Source organism: Mustela putorius, unplaced genomic scaffold, assembly GCF_011764305.1.
Source record: "Mustela putorius furo isolate JIRA1106 unplaced genomic scaffold, ASM1176430v1.1 tig00003858_pilon_pilon_pilon, whole genome shotgun sequence".
Lineage (NCBI taxonomy): Eukaryota > Metazoa > Chordata > Mammalia > Carnivora > Mustelidae > Mustela > Mustela putorius.
The window spans coordinates 17,910,604-17,930,355 of NW_025422010.1; the positions used below are offsets into that span (position 1 = coordinate 17,910,604).

A 19,752-nucleotide genomic window follows, 5' to 3' on the forward strand; every position below is an offset into this window, starting at 1 on the left:
AGGTTTGAGTCCAGGCCAGATGGACTCACCCAAGACACCCTGACTTATGTGCAGGTCTTTGAAGTACTGTGACCTGCGGCTCATCGACTCAAGCTACTTAACTCGCACAGCCTTGGAGCAGGAGGTGGGTCTGGCATGCTGCTACGTCTCAAAAGAGGTCATCCGGGGCCCCGCTGTTGCCCTGGACCTTAGCGGGAAGGAGCAGGAAAGAGCCACCGCCAGCGAGAATGATGCTGATGAGCTGCTGATCGACCTGGAGAGGCCACAGAGCAACAGTAGTGCTGTCACTGGAACCTCGGGTCAGTGCTTCCTTTTCTCTCTGCAGGGGGGGGCGGGGGGATGGGAGGGAGGGGGTGAGGAGGCATGACTCACACCCTGCACTCATGTCAGAGGAGCCTTCCTTGACTCCGGCATCCTGTTCAGACCTCAGTTCTCCAGGAGAGGTACTTGGAAAACCTAACACTTGAACTGCCACAAAATACTTCTCTGGGCAAACATTTAATGAAGAGTTTGGTAATGAGCTAAGTATAATAAATAAATTTTACCAACCCCAGCAGGCACTATTTTCCCTAGTCCTTTCCACCTTTAATCACCTCAGGGGTATTATACATCTGATATTTGCATAGAAGCCTTCTTTTCCTTCTAGATCTGAAAGCTGTTAAGTTTGTGTTCATTGGCTTAGTACCTGGCATAGTGTTTGCATGAATGAATGAATGAGTGAATGAATGAATGAATGACTTTTATAAGCAATTAATGGCAAGTGTTGGTAGACCAAAGGCTACTCTGGGGTCACTGGCTGTGCTGACCCACCATGCAGCCTGCCAGCCCCTCTCCTGGAGGGTCACTGAAAGGGCCTCTGGCCGTGCCTGGCATGAACTGTCTTCTGATAAATTATATTACAGTAAATGCAGCAGTTTCCATTTTTTTTTCTCATTAGGAAAGTAATAAAACTCAACATAGAAAACTTGGAGAATGTAACAAAGGAAAGAGAAGAGGTTAAAAATAAAAACTCCAGGGGCGCCTGGGTGGCTCAGTGGGTTAAGCCTCTGCTTTTGGCTCAGGTCATGATTTCAGGGTCCTGGGATCAAGTCCCGAATCAGGCTCTCTGCTCAGCGGGGAGTCTGCTTCCTCCTCTCTCTCTCTGCCTGCCTCTCTGCCTCTGCCTGCTTGTGATCTGTCAAATAAATAAATAAAATCTTAAAAAAAAAAAATCAAAACTCCAGGGTGCCCAGCTGGCTTAGTCAATAGAGCATGAGACTCTTGATCTTGGGGTTGTGAGTTTGAGCCCCACATGGGGGGTGAAGATTACTTCTAACAATAAATAAATAGGGGTACCTGGGTGGCTCAGTTGGCTACATATCTGCCTTTGGCTCAGGTCATGATCCCAGAGTCCTGGGGCTGAGCCCCGCATTAGGCTCCCTGCTCAGTGGGAGCTGCTTCTCCCTCTGCCCCCCCACCCCACCCCAGCGTGTGTGCAAACTCTCTCTCCCTCAAAGAAAGTCTTTAAAATAAATGAATAAATAAATAAAATAAAAATGAAAACCCCACAACTAGAGATCACCTGAACATTCTTCTTTCCCACATCCCCCCTTTTCCATCATCGTAACACATACAAGCAGACACACATAAAATTTCAAGTAGAAAGCAGCCTTAGTGTGTCTGTTCATCCTGGAAGCTGCTGTCAAATGGCTATGAGAATTGAAGAGGCAGTCATCTGTGGGGCTGTCTGTGTTGATAGGGACCCTCAGCCTGGAAGAGCATGAGAACTGTTCTACTGGGTGTGCCGAGCTGCTTGCCTTAGCCAGGGGTCAGGACTGTACCTTTCTCTACACCCCCCGCCCCTGCCAACTCAGGCTCCCCAGAGGTTTGGGGGATAGTGAAGAGTAACAGAAGGGAAGGGGAACTATCACATCTGGGAGTTTCTGGATACCAGCATCAGCAAGGGAGAAGTGAGGGAGTGTTCACCTCTTTACTGGGGCTTTTTAATCAGACTCCCCCTTTCCCTGCACTTCCAGAGCTGCCCCCAAGGCTCATATAACCTTAGCCTTGCTCCCATACTGGCACAAAGGTCATGGCTTGCCTTCTGCTGTTTAGCTTCCCTCCCTCTGGGGACAACCTGACCTGCCTGTGCTCCCACCACTGAGCACACATCCCTCAGTCTTGGGCTGACTTCAGGGGTCCTTGGGAAAGCTCACTGCCCAAAGTGTGCAGGCTCCAAAGCTCAAGGCTGTGTGTGGGGGGGGGGGGGGGGGGGGGGAAGCAGGCTCTTGTATAAGATGGAAGGACACAAAAGTCAGATGAGCAAGTGGAGCAACCTGGTTGCAAGAGCGTCCGGTTCCTGGCTGTCCTCTGGGATCCCCTGAGGTTGGGATGTGACAGACATGCCTAGCAGCACCAGTCTGAGCTCAAAGAAGGCCATCAGGCCTGAACGTATGAGCTTTTGGTTTGTCCACAAATGCAAGAGTGGCTGACCCATCAGAGGGGAAGACATATTTGAAGTGAATTGGCCAAGTGCACAGACAAAAGCAAGACCATTGAGTGTAGATTGTGCCTCACAACCTTTCTCACACGGAGACTTTCCCCACGCTGGTTTGGGCATCCATGGAAGTGGCTACAGCCTGGGGAACTTCTCCACAAGCAGAAGTGTGAGACCCTTGGACCCCAGCAGGTGGCAGATGCCCTGGGGCAGGACTGGAACTTGGAGCCTGTATTGGTCAGGGTCTGGAATGAATCAGGAGGCATATCCAAATGAGGTCACTGAGGAGAGTTTAATAACATTATGTCATTTACAAAAATGGGGGTAGGATTTAGGAAAGGAGCTCTAGGTAATTATACCTGGGGGTATAATTACTCCCAGGGCAACCAGAGCACTCTGGGCCCAAGGAAGCCAGCAGAGGAAGCAGCATCTGGGACTAGAGAGGCCACAGCCCTCGGGCAGAAAGTCAGTCTAGCCTACCCCGCACGCAGGGAGGAGCCAAGGAATAAATTGCGAGCCCTGCTGATGGAGGGTATGGCGTCCTCTTCCAGGCTCCATCATGGAGAACGGGGTGAGCTCTTCCAGCACCGCCGACAAGTCCCAGAAGCTGTCGCTGACCCCCGGCTTCCAGAGCCCAGCCAACAGTATGGGGCTGGATGAAGGGGTCTCCACGGGCACAGCTGGAGCTGGGGAGACCCTGAAGCAGGAGTGTGATTCCCTGGGCCCCCAGATGGCCAGCAGCACCACCTCCAAGCCGTCCTCGTCCTCCTCCTCCTCCTCCTCCTCCTCGGGTCCCCGGGCCCTAGCGTGGCCCGGGCAGGCGCCCCAGGGCTGCGGGGGCCTGCACGCCACCCTGCCCCCGATCGTGATCTTATCGAAGGCGGCCTACAGCCTGCTGGGCTCCCCGCGAGGAGGCAAGCCGCCCGCGTCCTCCTCGCTGCTGCCGCACGCTGACGTGGCCTGGGTGAGCTCCCTGCGGCCGCTGCTGCACAAGGACATGAGCAGCGAGGAGCAGTCCCTCTACTACCGGCAGTGGACCTCGGCGCGACAGCACCACGCCGACTTCAGCAACCAGCCGGACCCCGCTTCGGGCGCCCGCACCTGCCACCCCCGGCGGCTGCTGCTGACCGGCCCCCCTCAGGTAGGCCCGCGGCCCCCAAGGAGGAAGGGAGCCGGGGAGCCGCGCGAGCGGGGGTGCGGGTGGGGGCGGGGGTGGGAATGACCCAGAGCCAGGAGGTCTTCGCTCGGGCCGCAGGGGCAGGAGAGATCCAGGAGCCCAGGTGTGAAATCTCGGCTCTCTTCTCCTTCGCTCTCCACCCCTCCTCCTCCCCAACTAAGAAAAAAACCCGCTTCCCTCAGGTGGGGAAGACCGGCTCCTACCTGCAGTTCCTTAGGATCCTCTTCCGCATGCTCATCAGGCTCCTGGAGGTGGACGTGTATGACGAGGGGGAGATCAACACGGGTGAGTTCCGAACCCCGGCAGTGTGGGGTCGCGGGCCGAGACACGAGACACGGACACCAGCTCGCCTTGCGGGGCCTCCGGGGGGCCTGACCTGCAGGGTTATCCGGAGGCCGAGGGTGCCGGTGCTAGCAGACGGCTGTGAGGACACGGCGGCCACTTTTTAGTTAAGTTGGTGGAGTCTTCCACCTCTTCTGGCCTCCCCTCTCAACCCCCGGCAGGAGGCAGGGCGAAGAGACATCTTAGAAGGCCCTGGTAGGTGGATTAATTGCTTCTATGGGTTTAAAATTCACTTGCAGTGTTCTGCTTAGGGTCCAGGGCGTGCCTGAGACTCGCTGGTTACTTCCGCTTTAACAGCGGGCTCTGAGCCAAGGTATATGGATTCCTATAATGAAATTAAAACTGTGCAGAAGGAAACCTAGTGCCATAAACAAACGCCTTCTCCTTCACAGGAAGATGGAGGAGCTGGTGCTTGACAGCGCTGTGGGGGCTGGCTTTTTGTTTTTGTTTTTTAAGATTTTATTTATTTATTTGACAGAAATTACAAGTAGGCAGAGAGGCAGAGGGAGAAGGAGGCTCCCCGCTGAGCAGAGAGCGGGATCCAGGGCTCCATCCCAGGACCCTGAGATCAGGACCTGAGCTGAAGGCAGAGTTTTAACCCACTGAGCCACCTAGGCACCCTGGGGGGCTGGTTTTAAGAAGATTATCTCCTACCCTCTGCCTGCATCCCCTTTCCCAACCCTTCCCGGCCAGCAGTCACCGGTGGGAGGGTTCCAAGGTAGCCCACCCAGCAAAGCCAGAAAGCGAGTGTGAGCAGGGATCAGCCAGCATTAGTTCTCTAGCCAAGGACAATGTGGCCTCGAAACTGGAGCTTCATGCTTGGAGCTACGGCCTGTGCTGGAAGGGAGAGCAGGCGAGCAATAGGGGTAATCAGGCAGAAGCTCTTCCAAGGCTCTCAAAGATGAGCCTGGAAAAAGGAAAGGCTTTGACGTCTTCTGTCAGATTGGCCCTCAGACCTCACCCCACTTGCTTGTCCTAAATAGTTAGATCTGTGACAAGCCTAAAGGACTAGTTCAGTCCAGAGCATGTCTAAGCAAAATCAGCCAGGTCTTAATCATGTTATTATCACTTTCGCCCTAATTCCACTTCTCACCAGCTCATATTCATGATTGCAAATACAGACACGCAATCCCATCTTCCCACCCGCCTCTCCTGGTTTGTGTCCCTGCCTGAGCTGCACCAGACCCCCAGGCCCACCACAGAGCGGACCCAGAGCTCCAGGTTGGCCTCAAAACACTTAGGACTGCGGAGAGGGGACTGGGACCAAGAGGACAAAAGGCAGACAGACAAGGAAAGAGGAAACTGGCATCTCACCAATCTTCCCACAAAGTCCCTGGGCGCCACAAGGCAACGACACCTTTAATTTTCTCCTCAGATCCCCTTTGAGGGATCTGCTCTAGGGCTTTAACCTATATGATGGGCTCTGAGAGGATCTACCACAGCTGGGGCAAACCCGGCCTTTGTAGCGAGACGTGCAGTTAGCCTGGGTTTATTCCTTCTACCTCAGTTCAGTGCAGGTGAATGTGATATGCTGCTCTGGAGAACCACAATGATATTTAAAACAAAAAAAGAAAAACTAGAATAAGCATGAGTCCTTTTTTAAAAAAAAAGATTTTTTACTTATTTATTTATTTGAGAGAGGGCATGAGCACGAGCAGGGGGAGGGGCAGAGGGAGAGGAAGAAATGGACTCTCCACTGAGCAGGGATGCTGGAATCAGGACCTGAGCTGAAGGCAGAGGCTTAACCCACTGAGCTACCCAGGTGTCCCAAGTTTGGGGTTTTAAATAAAATGCCAACTTTAGCTCAGGGATATAAAAATAAATGATACTGTGTTCGCAAAATAATAGCTGTACTTGTAGTCTTTAGGCTTTTTTTTTAATCTTTTCTCTTTCTCCCTTTGTCTTAAGCTTTTGGATCTTATGAATTTTATCAATAATGACAATAACTATCCTCTATTGGATAGCCCCCTTCGCCAGCCATGTCTGAGCACTTTCAGTGCACCTTCTGGAATTCTTACAATCACCGCTCCCTGGGAACTGGGGGCCGTGGCTACAGGTGTGTGAAGTAGGAAGGAGCGGTCTGCACTCACACCTGAGGCTACTAGCTCTCCAATTTGACTGCATGTTGGAGCCACCTAAGCAGCTTTAACTGCTGTGACAGGTGTCTGGGGACTAAAGGCGACTGTGGGGGTGGTGGCCTAAGCACGGGGATTTTTTTTACAAGCTCCCAGGTGATTCTCCCATGCAGCAGACACTGGGAATCTTGCTCAGTGCATCCCCAAAATCTCGTAGGCTGTCAATATCTTAAAATTCCACAGTGAAAACTGTGAGGGAGAATTTAGATCACCCAAAATCAAACAAGCTTTCCAGACCATTTTGGGAGCTGGGATGGGAGACTAGTTGATCTCCTAGAAGCGGGAGTTGGTGGACCAGATCTGTAGAGGTTCATGCTGGGACCAGCGAGGCCATGAGTCCTTCCTGCTGGAGGGTATTTTTCCCTCCTGGGCCTGAAGGAATAAATCTGGGCCCCTCTGCCCTGAGACATGGGAGATCATTTTTCACAAATGCCTTTGTTCACCCATCTGGGAGTCATGTTTCCTAAAACCTCTCATTCCTGACACTTGGGAGGACGGCTGGGAGGCTGGTCAGTCTGGCTGCTCTGCGCACTTTCTTTCTTCTTGTCCTAGATCACAGTGAAAGCAGTGAGGTCAGCCAGTCAGAGGGAGAGCCCTGGCCTGACATTGAGAGCTTCAGTAAAATGCCCTTTGACGTCAGCGTGCACGATCCCAAGTACCGTTTGATGAGCATGGTCTATACGGAGAAGCTGGCAGGGGTCAAGCAAGGTCAGTGCAAGCAGAGCTGGGCGTGCCTCTCTGCAGGTCACAGGCCACCTACATCCAGGCAGACAAATCTCTCATTGAGAGAAATTTCAAGGAATTCTCCTCTTTGCTTTTCACTTCTCTTGCACATGTATTGACCACCTTTTACTTTTCCTACCTGACTTCGCGGGCCTAAGTTATAGAGTCCTCAGAAGAGCCTTTCAGGGAGTGGGGGACATTTTTCCCAGGAGTAGGGGCTCCATGCATATCATGGCAAGGTTTTTTGCCCCTTGATACACAGAAGCAATAAAGGATGCCAAAGCCGAGGAGCCCGGGAAGCGAGGAACGGTGTCCATGATGCTGACCAAGTACGCGGCCTACAACACCTTCCACCACTGCGAGCAATGCCAGCAGTACATGGACTTCACCTCTGCCTCCCAGGTGTGGCCCCTTGTCCTTGCCTGTCGCCCAACGTGGATCTTGTGAGTCAGGACTGAAAAATACGGCTCCCAGTCTTAGGCCGTATTGATTTATAGACTGGGGCCGAGATGGAGCCGCTCATTTGTGAACAGAATGTGGGAAGCATTTAAATTAACATTACTGTGAGCTTATTAGGATGGTGGGCAGGGGGAGAAGAGGGAGAGAAAGAAGCTTGAGTTTTAGCCTCTGAAGTCATTCCATGGAAATGGTTCCATGTGTCCCGTTGAGGTTAGCTGTTATCTGTGATCCTGAAAAAGATTGGTTGAGAGGGTTGTTGACAAAAATGGTGCTCTTACCTAACAAGTCCACAGGGTGTGCCCTTTGAGCTGGGAACAGGTCTGCTGATCTGCACGGACAAGTCATATCCTGACTCCAGTGTGGAGTGATTTTGATCACTAGGCATACAGAGGAGTCAATATTTATCTTTTATTGAGGGAGGTAGAACCACAGAAGATGAGCCAATACTCCATAGTCTTTGGCTTCTTCTTGGCCAGAGCATCTATAAACACAAAAGGTGGGAAAGGCAGCAAATGACAGTAGTCCAGAGCCCATGTGGGGGATAAGTTCTATGTTCCTTTCTCCCACTTTACGTTCTTGATTTTTATGGCTTGGTTCTGAATGCCTAGAGAAGCTCTTCCCTCCCATAGGACATGCTGATGAGACGTCCCCCAAATTTGCTTCTGGTCTGAAGGATCAGGTCTTTACCTTTTTCCCAAAAGGTGCTAGAAGGGATATACTGAAAAACTGGATTGATCATTCTGCTCTTCTGATACAAGTTACCTTTTATGTCCCATTAGACATTGTCTCCCATTGGATGTCCCATTGGGCATCCTATTTTATGTCCCATTGTTTTCTTGGTGTTCTTGAAAACTTTTGGTGGGCTGGTTTATAATCAACTCACAATGCTTTACAGAATAAAGAAGATTCAAGGCCCCAGTCTATAAATCATAAGCTTTTAGAAAATTATTAAAAATCCTCCATCTGTGTAGTTAGTTTCCATGATTGTAGTACTCACTAAGTAGTATATTCCCACACTTGTGAAGCAGAATGAACTAGAATTTAAGGAAAGAATTACAATACTTTTTTCCTATGAAATGTAATATTTAGGTTAAAACTCTTGGGAAATCTACCTGATTTCTAGCTGCTGCTGAAAACCGATGCTGTCGTTTCATGAAGCCCAAATACTGTCATAAAGACCTTTATGTAATTATTCACTAAGATGGGTTACTGAGAGAGTATGTGAACTTTATTATTTTTTTTAAAGATGTATTTATTTATTTTCAGAGGGGGGAGGGGGCAACAGGAGAGGGTAAGACAGAATCCCAAGCAGACTCCATGCTGAGCAAACACCCCAAAGAGGGGCTCGCTCCCACAACCCTGAGATCACGACCTGAGCCAAAATCAAGAGTCTGATGTTTATCTGACTAAACTACCCAGGCATCCCGAGCATTTGAACTTTGAAGCAAAAATAATTTATTTTTTTAACTCTACACTCAAATTGGGACTCGGACGCATGGCCCCAAAATCAAGAGTCACAAGCCATACTGACTGAGCCAGCCCAGGTGCCCCAACTTTCTGGCGGTTTAAAAAATAAATCAGATTTATATGTGGTCTTTTCCTGGAACCCAGAGTTCTAGGCTAAGTGACTATTCAAACTTCGTCAGCTTCTACTATAGCTAGGAAAGATGGGGTCACAGAGGCATTTTAGTGATGTTGGCCCTAATGTTTTACCTAGAAAAATGTTATTTATTTAACCTGACTCACATAAATGAAAGTGATTTTCCCCCTATAACTGGGCACCTTTGAAAATGTTCAGAGAGCAGGACATCCCATGGGGATATCTAACCTCTGCATAAAACCGAGTGGTAGCGGTTCTAAGAACATGAGGAATGCAAAGACGGTGCCAAGCAACAGAAACTTCTCCACCCTCAGGGAGGCTGTGTAGGGGGCAAGACGCTTGGATCTCACGTCACTGATAGTGACTAAAAGATGAAGCGTTTGCCTTTCCTGCTCTTCTGATCGTGTGGGCACCACCAGCTCTGGTGGCCTAGAGAAGATCAGCTCAGTTTGCCTCTCTTAAAAACAACCTTAATGACTGGTCTAGGAGTTTGCAAACCATGAGCTCACATCCCCTCTCTTCCTTCTTTACAAACACAGATGTCTGACTCCACTCTTCACGCATTCACGTTCTCTTCCTCTATGCTGGGAGAAGAGGTGCAGCTCTATTTCATCATTCCCAAGTCCAAAGAGAGTCATTTTGTCTTCAGCAAGCAGGGTAAACACCTGGAGAGCATGCGGCTGCCCCTGGTGTCAGACAAGGTGGGTGACGGTGTCTGGATGCCAATGTGGCTCTCAGACCAACAGATCCAACATACTAGACTGGGTTCTCCAAACTTCTTAAATCTAAGGGTTTTAATTTCCCTTTTTGGTCTCTGGTTCCTTTTTTTTTTTTTCCCCTTTCAACAGAATTTAAATGCAGTCAAGAGCCCTATTTTCACTCCTTCCAGTGGTCGCCACGAGCACGGACTCCTAAACCTCTTTCATGCCATGGAGGGCATCAGCCACCTGCACCTTCTGGTGGTCAAAGAATACGAGATGCCTCTGTACCGCAAGTACTGGCCCAACCACATCATGCTGGTGCTCCCTGGGATGTTCAATAACGCAGGCGTGGGTAAGGGGCCCCCGGGGTGCGGAGAGGGACTGCAAGATCAAGGGACCTCCGTTCTCCGCACGGGAGACTTCCAGAGGTTCCCCAGCCTCTAGAAAGAATCCTATCCGCCGGACCAAAGGACTTTTGATTCTCCTTTAAAGTTGAGTTTTCCTTTCCCTTTATCTTCAGTTTAGCAGAATTTTAACTTCCGGGGGCTAGTAGCTGAAGAAGTCACTGCTAGATTGAGTGTTCCGGGAAGGGCTTGGGATTCTTCCCAGAGTCGGTTGCCAATCTTCCAGGACTGAGCCCCTTGTGGCAGGAGTGGAACAGTGAGGAGGAGGGGAGCTAGCACCTCACTACGGTCCGGAGGGATCTGGAGGTGTCCCCGAGTCATTGCTAATCATTTTAAAGGCACGTGGCAAGTTCTAAGAGGGGGTCCTGTACAACCAGAAATTGGAAGCATCATTACTGTGTATGGCAGTCATCTTAAAAGTACCTGGACAAAGTCCTTCCCACTTTTCCCCATGGAGTTTAAGAGCAATGGGCTGAGTCATCAAAGGAGCACATGGTTATCTGAGCGCGTGACCGAGCTGTGGAGCGCGTGACCTCCAGTTGGATTCAGAGCTGTGTGTCTGGTCACTTCCTGCATCGTAGTTCTTAGCCGTATTCCCCATCCGCTCCTGTGAGTGTCTGCAGTCTCCGTAGGACTGAAGACCAACAGTTGCTCATTGACACTTTAGAGGGATGTAGGAACATCCTGCCCAGAAACAGAGAATACAGAGGAGGCCTGAGTAGTTTCTCTAAATCTCTAAATCTACGCACCTCTCCTCTCCAGGTTCTCATCTTCTCTCGTCCCCGCGCCCGGCACCACCACCGCCCCTGCCCCACCCAGCGTCTCTCCCTCCCCTGATCTGTCCACCTCTCTCCCTTCCTTCTTAAGTCTCGTCTCTTGTTCCCCCTTCCATCCCTTTTCATTTCCTTAAAGTTTAGCCTTAATATGGGATTAAAATATTTTCAAAAACTAGTTTTGAATATGATTCTGTTTTCCATTTTTTTGACCTTATATCAAGTGGATTAAGCTTTTACATATTCCTGGTCATCTGTCCTCTCCAAAAGCACAAATCCACAAACTAACTCGAATATTTCTCCATATGAATATGATCCTCAAATTAACCCCCCCCTTCTGTGCCTTACCAGTCTTTAGGTGAATTTCCTCATCCCAGATCTGAATGAATTTGCTTAATGCCAGTTTTGCCATTTTTGCAATAATTTGAGGAGAAACTAACATATATGCCAATGACATACATGCAAACTATTTTTAATTTTTAATTTTTTATTTAGAAAAAAAGCATAAAATTTACCATCTTAGCCATTTTTAAGGGTCCAGTTCAGTAGCATTCACCATATTCATATTGTTTTGCAACTAATCTCCAGAACTCTAGTCAGCTCACAAAACTCAAACTCTGTATCACGGAAGATTAACTCCTTATTTCCCCCTTTCCTGGCAGCCACCATTCTATTTTGTGTCTGTAAATTTGCCTACTTGAAGTATGTCATGTAAGCTTGATCATACAATATTTGTTCTTTTTTAATTTAATTTTAAATATTTTATTTATTTATTTGACAGAGAGAGATCACAAGTAGGCAGAGGCAGGCAGAGAGAGGGGGGAAGCAGGCTCCCCACTGAGCAGAGAGCCTGATGCAGGGCTTGAACCCAGGACCCTGAGACTAAGACCCAAGCCGAAGGCAGAGGCCCAACCCACTGAGCCACCCAGGCGCCCCTTTATAATATTTGTTCTTTTGTGTCTGAGTTATTCCCCTTAGCAAAATATTCTTTTTTAATTATTAACATTAATACATTATTTGCTTCAGGGGTACAGTTCTGTGAATCATCAGTCTTACACAATTCATAGCACCCACCATAGGACATACCCTCCCCAATGTCCATCACCCAGCCATCCTATCCCTCCCCACCTCCAGCAACCCTGTTTGTTTCCTGAGATTAAGGGTCTCTTATGGTATGTCTCCCTCCCTGGTTTCATCTTTTCATCTTTTTCCTTCTGTACCCACTATGACCCCCCTGCCTTGCCTCTCAAATTCCTCCTATCAGAGAGATGATAATTGTCTTTCTCTGATTGACTTATTTCACTCAGCATAATACACTCTAGTTCCATCCACATCATTGCAAATGGCAAGATTTCATTTCTTTTTATGGCTGCATAGTATTCCATTGTGTAGGTGTGTGTATGTATGTATACATACACATATATATGGCATATACATATATATGGTATATATATATATACACACACACACCACAGCTTCTTTATCCATTCATCTGTTGATGGACATCTAAGTTCGTTCCATAGTTTGCCTATTGTGGACAGTTCTGCTATAAACATTCAGGTGCATGTGCCCCTTCGGATCACTACATTTGTATCTTTGGGGTAAATACCCAGTAGGTGTTTGCTGGGTCGTAGGGTAGCTCTATTTTTAACTTTCTGAGGAATTTCCATGCTGTTTTCCAGAGTGGCTGCACCAGCTTGCATTCCCACCAACAGTGTAGGAGGGTTCCCCTTTATCCACATCCTCTCCAACATTTGTCATTTCCTGACTTATTAATTTTAGCCATTCTGATTGGTGTGAGGTGTCACATTGTTGTTTTGATTTTCATTTCCCTGATGCTGAGTGATGCTGAGCACTTTTTCATGTGTCTGTTGGCCATTTGGATGTATTCTTTGAAGAAATGTCTGTTCATGTCTTCTGCCCATTTCTTGATTGGATTATTTGTTCTTTGGGTGTTGAGATGGATAAGCTCTTTATAGATTTTGGATACCAGCCCTTTATCTGATATGTCATTTGCAAATATCTTCTCACATTCTGTCAGTTGTCCTTTGGTTTTGTTGACTATTTCCTTTGCTCTGCAAAAGCTTTTGATCTTGATGAAGTCCCAATAGTTTATTTTTGCCCTTGCTTCCCTTGCCTTTGGCGATGTTTGTAGGAAGAAGTTGCTGAGGTCAAAGAGATTGCTGTCTGTGTTCTCCTCAAGATTTTGATGGATTCTTGTCTCACATTGAGGTCTTTCATCCATTTTGAGTCTCTTCTTGCATGTGGTGTAAGGAAATGGTCATTTCATTCTTCTGAATGTGGCTGTCCAATCTTCCCAACACCATTTGTTGAAGAGACTGTCTTTTTTCCATTGGACATTCTTCCTTGCTTTATCAAAGATTAGTTGACCATAGAGTTGAGGGTCCATTTCTGGGCTTTCTATTACATTCTGTTTATCTATGTGTCTGTTTTTGTGCCAGTACCATACTGTCTTGATGATGACAGCTTTGTAATAGAGCTTGCAGTCTGGGACTGTGATCCCACCAGCTTTGGCTTTCTATTTCAACATTCCTTTGACTACTTGGGGACTTTTCTGGTTCCATATAACTTTTAGGATTATTTGTTCCCATTCTGTGAAAAGAAGTAGATGGTATTTTGATAGGGATTGCATTGAGTGTGTAGATTGCTCTGGAAAGCATCAACATTTTTTTATCATTATTTTTTAAAAATTTTATTTATTTGACACAGAGAGATCACAAGTAGGCAGAGAGGCAGGCAGAGAGAGAGATGGAGAAGCAGGCTCTCTCAGGCTGAGCAGAGAGCCTGATGCGGGGCTCGATCCCAGGACCCCAAGATCATGACCTGAGCCGAAGGCAGAGGCTTAACCCACTGAGCAACCCGGGTACCCCAGCATCAACATTTTAATAATGTTTGCTCTTCCAATCCATGGGCATGGAACATTTTTCCATTTCTTTGTGCCTTCCTCAATTCCTTTCATGAGTGTTCTGTAGTTGTCTGAGTATAGATTCTTTGCCTCTTTGGTTAGGTTTATTCCTAGGCATCTTATGGTTTGGGGTACAATTATAAGTGGGATCAACTCCTTAATTTCCCTTTCTTGTCTCCTTGTTAGTGTATAGGAATGTAACTGATTTCTGTGCATTGATTTTATATCCTGCCACTTTGCTGAAATCCTGTATGAGTTCTAGCAACTTTGGGGTGGAGTCTTTTGGGTTTTCCACGTAGAGTGTCATGCCATCTGCAAACAATGAGAGTTTGACTCCTTCGTTGCCAATTAGAATGTATTTTATTACTTTATGTTGTCTGATTGCTGAGGCTAGGACTTCTACTACTATGTTGAACAGCAGTGGTGATAGTGGACATCCCTGCCGTATTCCTGATCTTAAGGGAAAAGCTCTCAGTTTTTCCCCATTGAGGATGATATTTGCTGTGAGCTTTTCAATATGGCTTTTTTTTTTCATTTGCAAATTATTTTTTTTTTAATTTTTTATTTTTTATAAACATATATTTTTATCCCCAGGGGTACAGGTCTGTGAATCACCAGGTTTACACACTTCACAGCACTCACCAAATCACATACCCTCCCCAATGTCCATAATCCCACCCCCTTCTCCCAAACCCCCTCCCCCCGGCAACCCTCAGTTTGTTTTGTGAGATTAAGAGTCACTTATGGTTTGTCTCCCTCCCAATCCCATCTTGTTTCATTTATTCTTCTTCTACCCACTTAAGCCTCCATGTTGCATCACCACTTCCTCATATCAGGGAGATCATATGATAGTTGTCTTTCTCTGCTTGACTTATTTCGCTAAGCATGATACGCTCTAGTTCCATCCATGTTGTTGCAAATGGCAAGATTTCATTTCTTTTGATGGCTGCATAGTATTCCATTGTGTATATATACCACATCTTCTTGATCCATTCATCTGTTGATGGACATCTAGGTTCTTTCCATAGTTTGGCTATTGTGGACATTGCTGCTATAAACATTCGGGTGCATGTGTCCCTTTGGATCACTACATTTGTATCTTTAGGGTAAATACCCAATAGTGCAATTGCTGGGTCATAGGGCAGTTCTATTTTCAACATTTTGAGGAACCTCCATGCTGTTTTCCAGAGTGGCTGCACCAGCTTGCATTCCCACCAACAGTGTAGGAGGGTTCCCCTTTCTCCGCATCCTCGCCAGCATCTGTCATTTCCTGACTTGTTGATTTTAGCCATTCTGACTGGTGTGAGGTGATATCTCATTGTGGTTTTGATTTGTATTTCCCTGATGCCGAGTGATATGGAGCACTTTTTCATGTGTCTGTTCGCCATCTGGATGTCTTCTTTGCAGAAATGTCTGTTCATGTCTTCTGCCCATTTCTTGATTGGATTATTTGTTCTTTGGGTGTTGAGTTTGCTAAGTTCTTTATAGATTCTGGACACTAGTCCTTTATCTGATATGTCGTTTGCAAATATCTTCTCCCATTCTGTCAGTTGTCTTTTGGTTTTGTTAACTGTTTCCTTTGCTGTGCAAAAGCTTTTGATCTTGATGAAATCCCAGTAGTTCATTTTTTTCCCTTGCTTCCCTTGCCTTTTGCGTTGTTCCTAGGAAGATGTTGCTGCGGCAGAGGTCGAAGAGGTTGCTGCCCGTGTTCTCCTCAAGGATTTTGATGGATTCCTTTCGTACATTGAGGTCCTTCATCCATTTTGAGTCTATTTTTGTGTGTGGTGTAAGGAAATGGTCCAATTTCATTTTTCTGCATGTGGCTGTCCAATTTTTCCCAGCACCATTTATTGAAAAGGCTGTCTTTTTTCCATTGGACATTCTTCCCTGCTTTGTCGAAGATTAGTTGACCATAGATTTGAGGGTCTATTTCTGGGCTCTCTATTCTGTTCCATTGATCTATGTGTCTGTTTTTGTGCCAGTACCATGTTGTCTTGATGATGACAGCTTTGTAATAGAGCTTGAAGTCTGGAATTGTGATGCCACCAACGTTGGCTTTCTTTTTCAATATCCCTTTGGCTATTCGAGGTCTTTTCTGGTTCCATATAAATTTTGGAATTATTTGTTCCATTTCTTTGAAAAAGATGGATGGTACTTTGATAGGAATTGCATTAAATGTGTAGATTGCTTTAGGTAGCATAGACATTTTCACAATATTTATTCTTCCAATCCAGGAGCATGGAACATTTTTCCATTTCTTTGTGTCTTCCTCAATTTCTTTTCATGAGTACTTTATAGTTTTCTGAGTATAGATTCTGTGTCTCTTTGGTTAGGTTTATTCCTAGGTATCTTATGGTTTTGGATGCAATTGTAAATGGGATTGACTCCTTAATTTCTCTTTCTTCTGTCTTACTGTTGGTGTAGAGAAATGCAACTGATTTCTGTGCATTGATTTTATATCCTGACACTTTACTGAATTCCTGTATAAGTTCTAGCAGTTTTGGAGTGGAGTCTTTTGGGTTTTCCACATATAGTATCATATCATCTGCGAAGAGTGATAATTTGACTTCTTCTTTGCCGATTTGGATGCCTTTAATTTCCTTTTGTTGTCTGATTGCTGAGGCTAGGACCTCTAGTACGATGTTGAATAGCAGTGGTGATAATGGACATCCCTGCCGTGTTCCTGACCTTAGTGGAAAAGCTTTCAGTTTTTCTCCATTGAGAATAATATTTGCAGTGGGTTTTTCATAGATGGCTTTGATGATATTGAGGTATGTGCCCTCTATCCCTACACTTTGAAGAGTTTTGATCAGGAAGGGATGTTGTACTTTGTCAAATGCTTTTTCAGCATCTATTGAGAGTATCATATGGTTCTTGTTCTTTCTTTTATTGATGTGTTGTATCACATTGACTGATTTGCGGATGTTGAACCTCAATATGGCTTTTATGATACTGAGATGTTCCTTCTATCTCTACACTATGAAGAGTTTCGAACAAGAAAGGATGCTGTACTTTGTCAAATGCTTTTTCTACATCAGAGGATCATATGGTTCTTGTCCTTTTACTTATGTAGTATATCATATTGATTGATTTGCAGATGTTGAACTTGCAGCCTAGGAATAAATCCCACTTGGTCATGGTGAATAATCCTTTTAATGTACTATTGGATTTTATTGGTTAGTATTTTGGTTAGAATTTTTGCATCCATGTTCATCAGGGATATTGGTCTGTAATTCTCTTTTTTGGTGGGGTCTCTGTATGGTTTTGGGACCAAGGTAATGCTGGCTTTGTAGAGTTTGGAAGTTTCCCTTCCATTTCTACTTTTTGAAACAGCTTCAGAAGAATAGGAATTATTTCTTCTTTACATGTTTGGTAGAATTCCCATGGAAAGGCATCTGGCCCTGGGCTCTTTGTCTGTTGGGAGATTTTTGATTACTGCTTCTTCAATTTCCTTGCTGGTTATGGGTGCTCAGATATTTTAAATCTTGATGCAGTCCAACTATACGTTTTCTTCTTCCATTGGCTATGCTTTTGGTGTCCTATCCAACAAATCATTGCTACATACAACAGCAAGATTTTCACCTGTTTTCTTTTAACAGTTTTATAGTTTTAGCTCTTATAGTTAGATCTTTGATCCATTTTAGTTTTATATAGTCTATGGTAACGGTCTAGCTTCATTCTTTTGCATGGGAATATCAGTTTTTCTAATACCATCTGCTGAAGAAATTGTCCTTTTCCCATTGAATGGTCTTGGCACCTTTGTCAAAAATCATTTGACTGTACAGGTCCTTAGGGCTGGGCCCTTACTGCTGGGCTCTGCATTCTTATCCTCCTGGCCTATATGTCTTTCTTTATGTCACTACCATATTTTTTGATTACTATCATTTTTACAGTAAGTTTTGAAATCAGCCAACTATGAGATTTCCAACTTTGTTCTTTTTTCAACATTATTTTGGCTATTGAAGGTCCCTTAAGATTCCACATTAATTTAAGGATGGATTCTTTTTAAATTTCTGTACACACATAAATCATTAAGATTTTGATAGGGATTGCATTAAATCTGTGGATCACTTTGAATAATATTGACATCTCAACAATATTACATCTCCCCATCCATGACCATGGATGTCTTTCCATTTACCCATGTCATGTTTACTTTTTTTCAGCAATGTTTTGTACTTTTTTATGTACATATCTTTCACATGCTTGGTTAAACATATATTCCTAAGTATTTTATTCTTTTTGATGCCATTGTAAATAGAATTGTTTTCTTAATTTCCCTTTTAGATTATTGTTAGTGTATTGAGACACAACTGATTTTTTGTTTTGTATCTGCAACTTTGCTGAATTCATGTTTATTATTTCTAACAGTTTGTATGTGTGTGTGGAATATTTATGGCTTTCTACATGTAAAGTCGTGTGCCTACAAACAGATAATTTTACTTCTTCCTTTCCAACCTCAGTGCCTTTTCTTTTTCTTGCCTAATCACTCTGGCTAGGATTTCTAGTACTGTGTTAAATACAAGTGGCAGTGGTACAATGGAATAATCCTTGTCTTGTTCTATCCTAGAGGAAAAGCTTTCAGTCTTTTACCATTACAATGTTAGTTGTGGGCTTTTCATATATGGTCCTTACTACATTGAGAATACAAAGTATTACACAAATGTTCTTGGAAGGTAGATTTTCCTTAATCTCTAGTAGTACCCTTGATCTATTCAAACTGTTTGTCTGGTTCCTCCATAGATCTAATAGTTTTGTTTAATCTCTTCATTTCATTACCTACATTTTCATTTTCAGGTAGCCCACTCATATAAAATTTGGCTGTGATGAGTATCATCTTCTTAATTTTTTTAAATTCTAATTCCAGTATAGTTAGCATATGGTGTTATGTTTTAGATGTACAATTTAGTGATTCACCAATTCCATATATTATTCAGTGTTCATCAAGGTAAGTGTACTCTTAATGCACTTCACCTATTTCACCCAACCTCTACCCCTTTTCCCTGTAACCATCTGTTCTCTATAGGTAACTTTTTGTTTTTTTTTTTGGTTTGTCTTTTTTTCTTCTTTTCTTCATTCATTTTGTTTCTTAAATTCTACCTATGAGTACAATCATGTGGTATTTGCTTTCTCTGACTGGCTTGAGTTACCATTATTTATAATAGCCAAATTACAGAAGCAACCTAAGTGTCCATTGATACGTGAAAAAGGATAACAATGTGGCATATATACACAGTGGAATATCATTCAGTCATAGAAAGAATGAAATCTTGCCATTTGCAACAACATGGGTGGATCTGATGATCATCATCTTCTTAATAATTTCTAATACTAAGTACTTACCACATGTTAGACACTGTCGTGAACACCATACAACAATCCTGTGAAGTGGACATTATCATTGCCTTCTTATAGATGGAAAAGCCAAGGCATAGGGGATTTAACTTTTTCACTGTCACACGGCTAGAAAGTGGTGGAACCAGGATTAAATGTTACTAGCTTGGCTCCAGTCTTTTACTATACCATACCACCTCTTGCAAAAAGCCCATCTAGGGAAAGGATGCCAGTTTCCAGAATCTTCTTCAAAGAACACTGCTGTCGATCTCCTAAAGCAGGGGATACATTAGTATAAGCAGCATACCCACTCACCGCAACCCTGGCTACTCGCTAGAGCAGGACATGCAAGTGGCTGCTTCTAGGACTGAGAGCGCATCTTACAGCTTTAAAAGGAACTAACCAGTTATACGTGTTTTTCCTCTACATGGTATCCTTTTTCCCATCAGGGAAACTGGATTCTTGTAGTACCCCTTAAAGTGTAGTGCATGAATCATCTGCATCATCAAAGACTGCTCTGGTTTTTGGCCTTTTATCAGACTTAAAGTGCAACTCTGGTGATAGGTTCCAGAATCAGCATTTTTAAACAGACTCCTCCTTATTTTTACTCATTTGAGAACCACTGCTCTGAACAATTCGTTGACCCTCCCACCCTGCAGGCTCACCACTTGAACAGGCATGCCTTGGAAAGAAGGTTGTCTG

The 19,752-nt window shown here is 45.0% G+C and overlaps 1 protein-coding gene across 1 annotated transcript in view; it reads left to right on the forward strand.

Moving 5' to 3' along the window:
• GREB1L (GREB1 like retinoic acid receptor coactivator) overlaps positions 1 to 19,752 on the forward strand; it is a 267,253-nt gene that overhangs the window by 244,144 nt on the left and 3,357 nt on the right. The window contains exons 25-31 of the mRNA XM_004742815.3: positions 55 to 299; positions 3,028 to 3,617; positions 3,836 to 3,938; positions 6,683 to 6,838; positions 7,116 to 7,255; positions 9,452 to 9,613; positions 9,761 to 9,965. Of these exons, the coding sequence (XP_004742872.2) occupies positions 55 to 299; positions 3,028 to 3,617; positions 3,836 to 3,938; positions 6,683 to 6,838; positions 7,116 to 7,255; positions 9,452 to 9,613; positions 9,761 to 9,965 (1,601 nt within the window). The remainder of the gene's footprint in view (positions 1 to 54; positions 300 to 3,027; positions 3,618 to 3,835; positions 3,939 to 6,682; positions 6,839 to 7,115; positions 7,256 to 9,451; positions 9,614 to 9,760; positions 9,966 to 19,752) is intronic.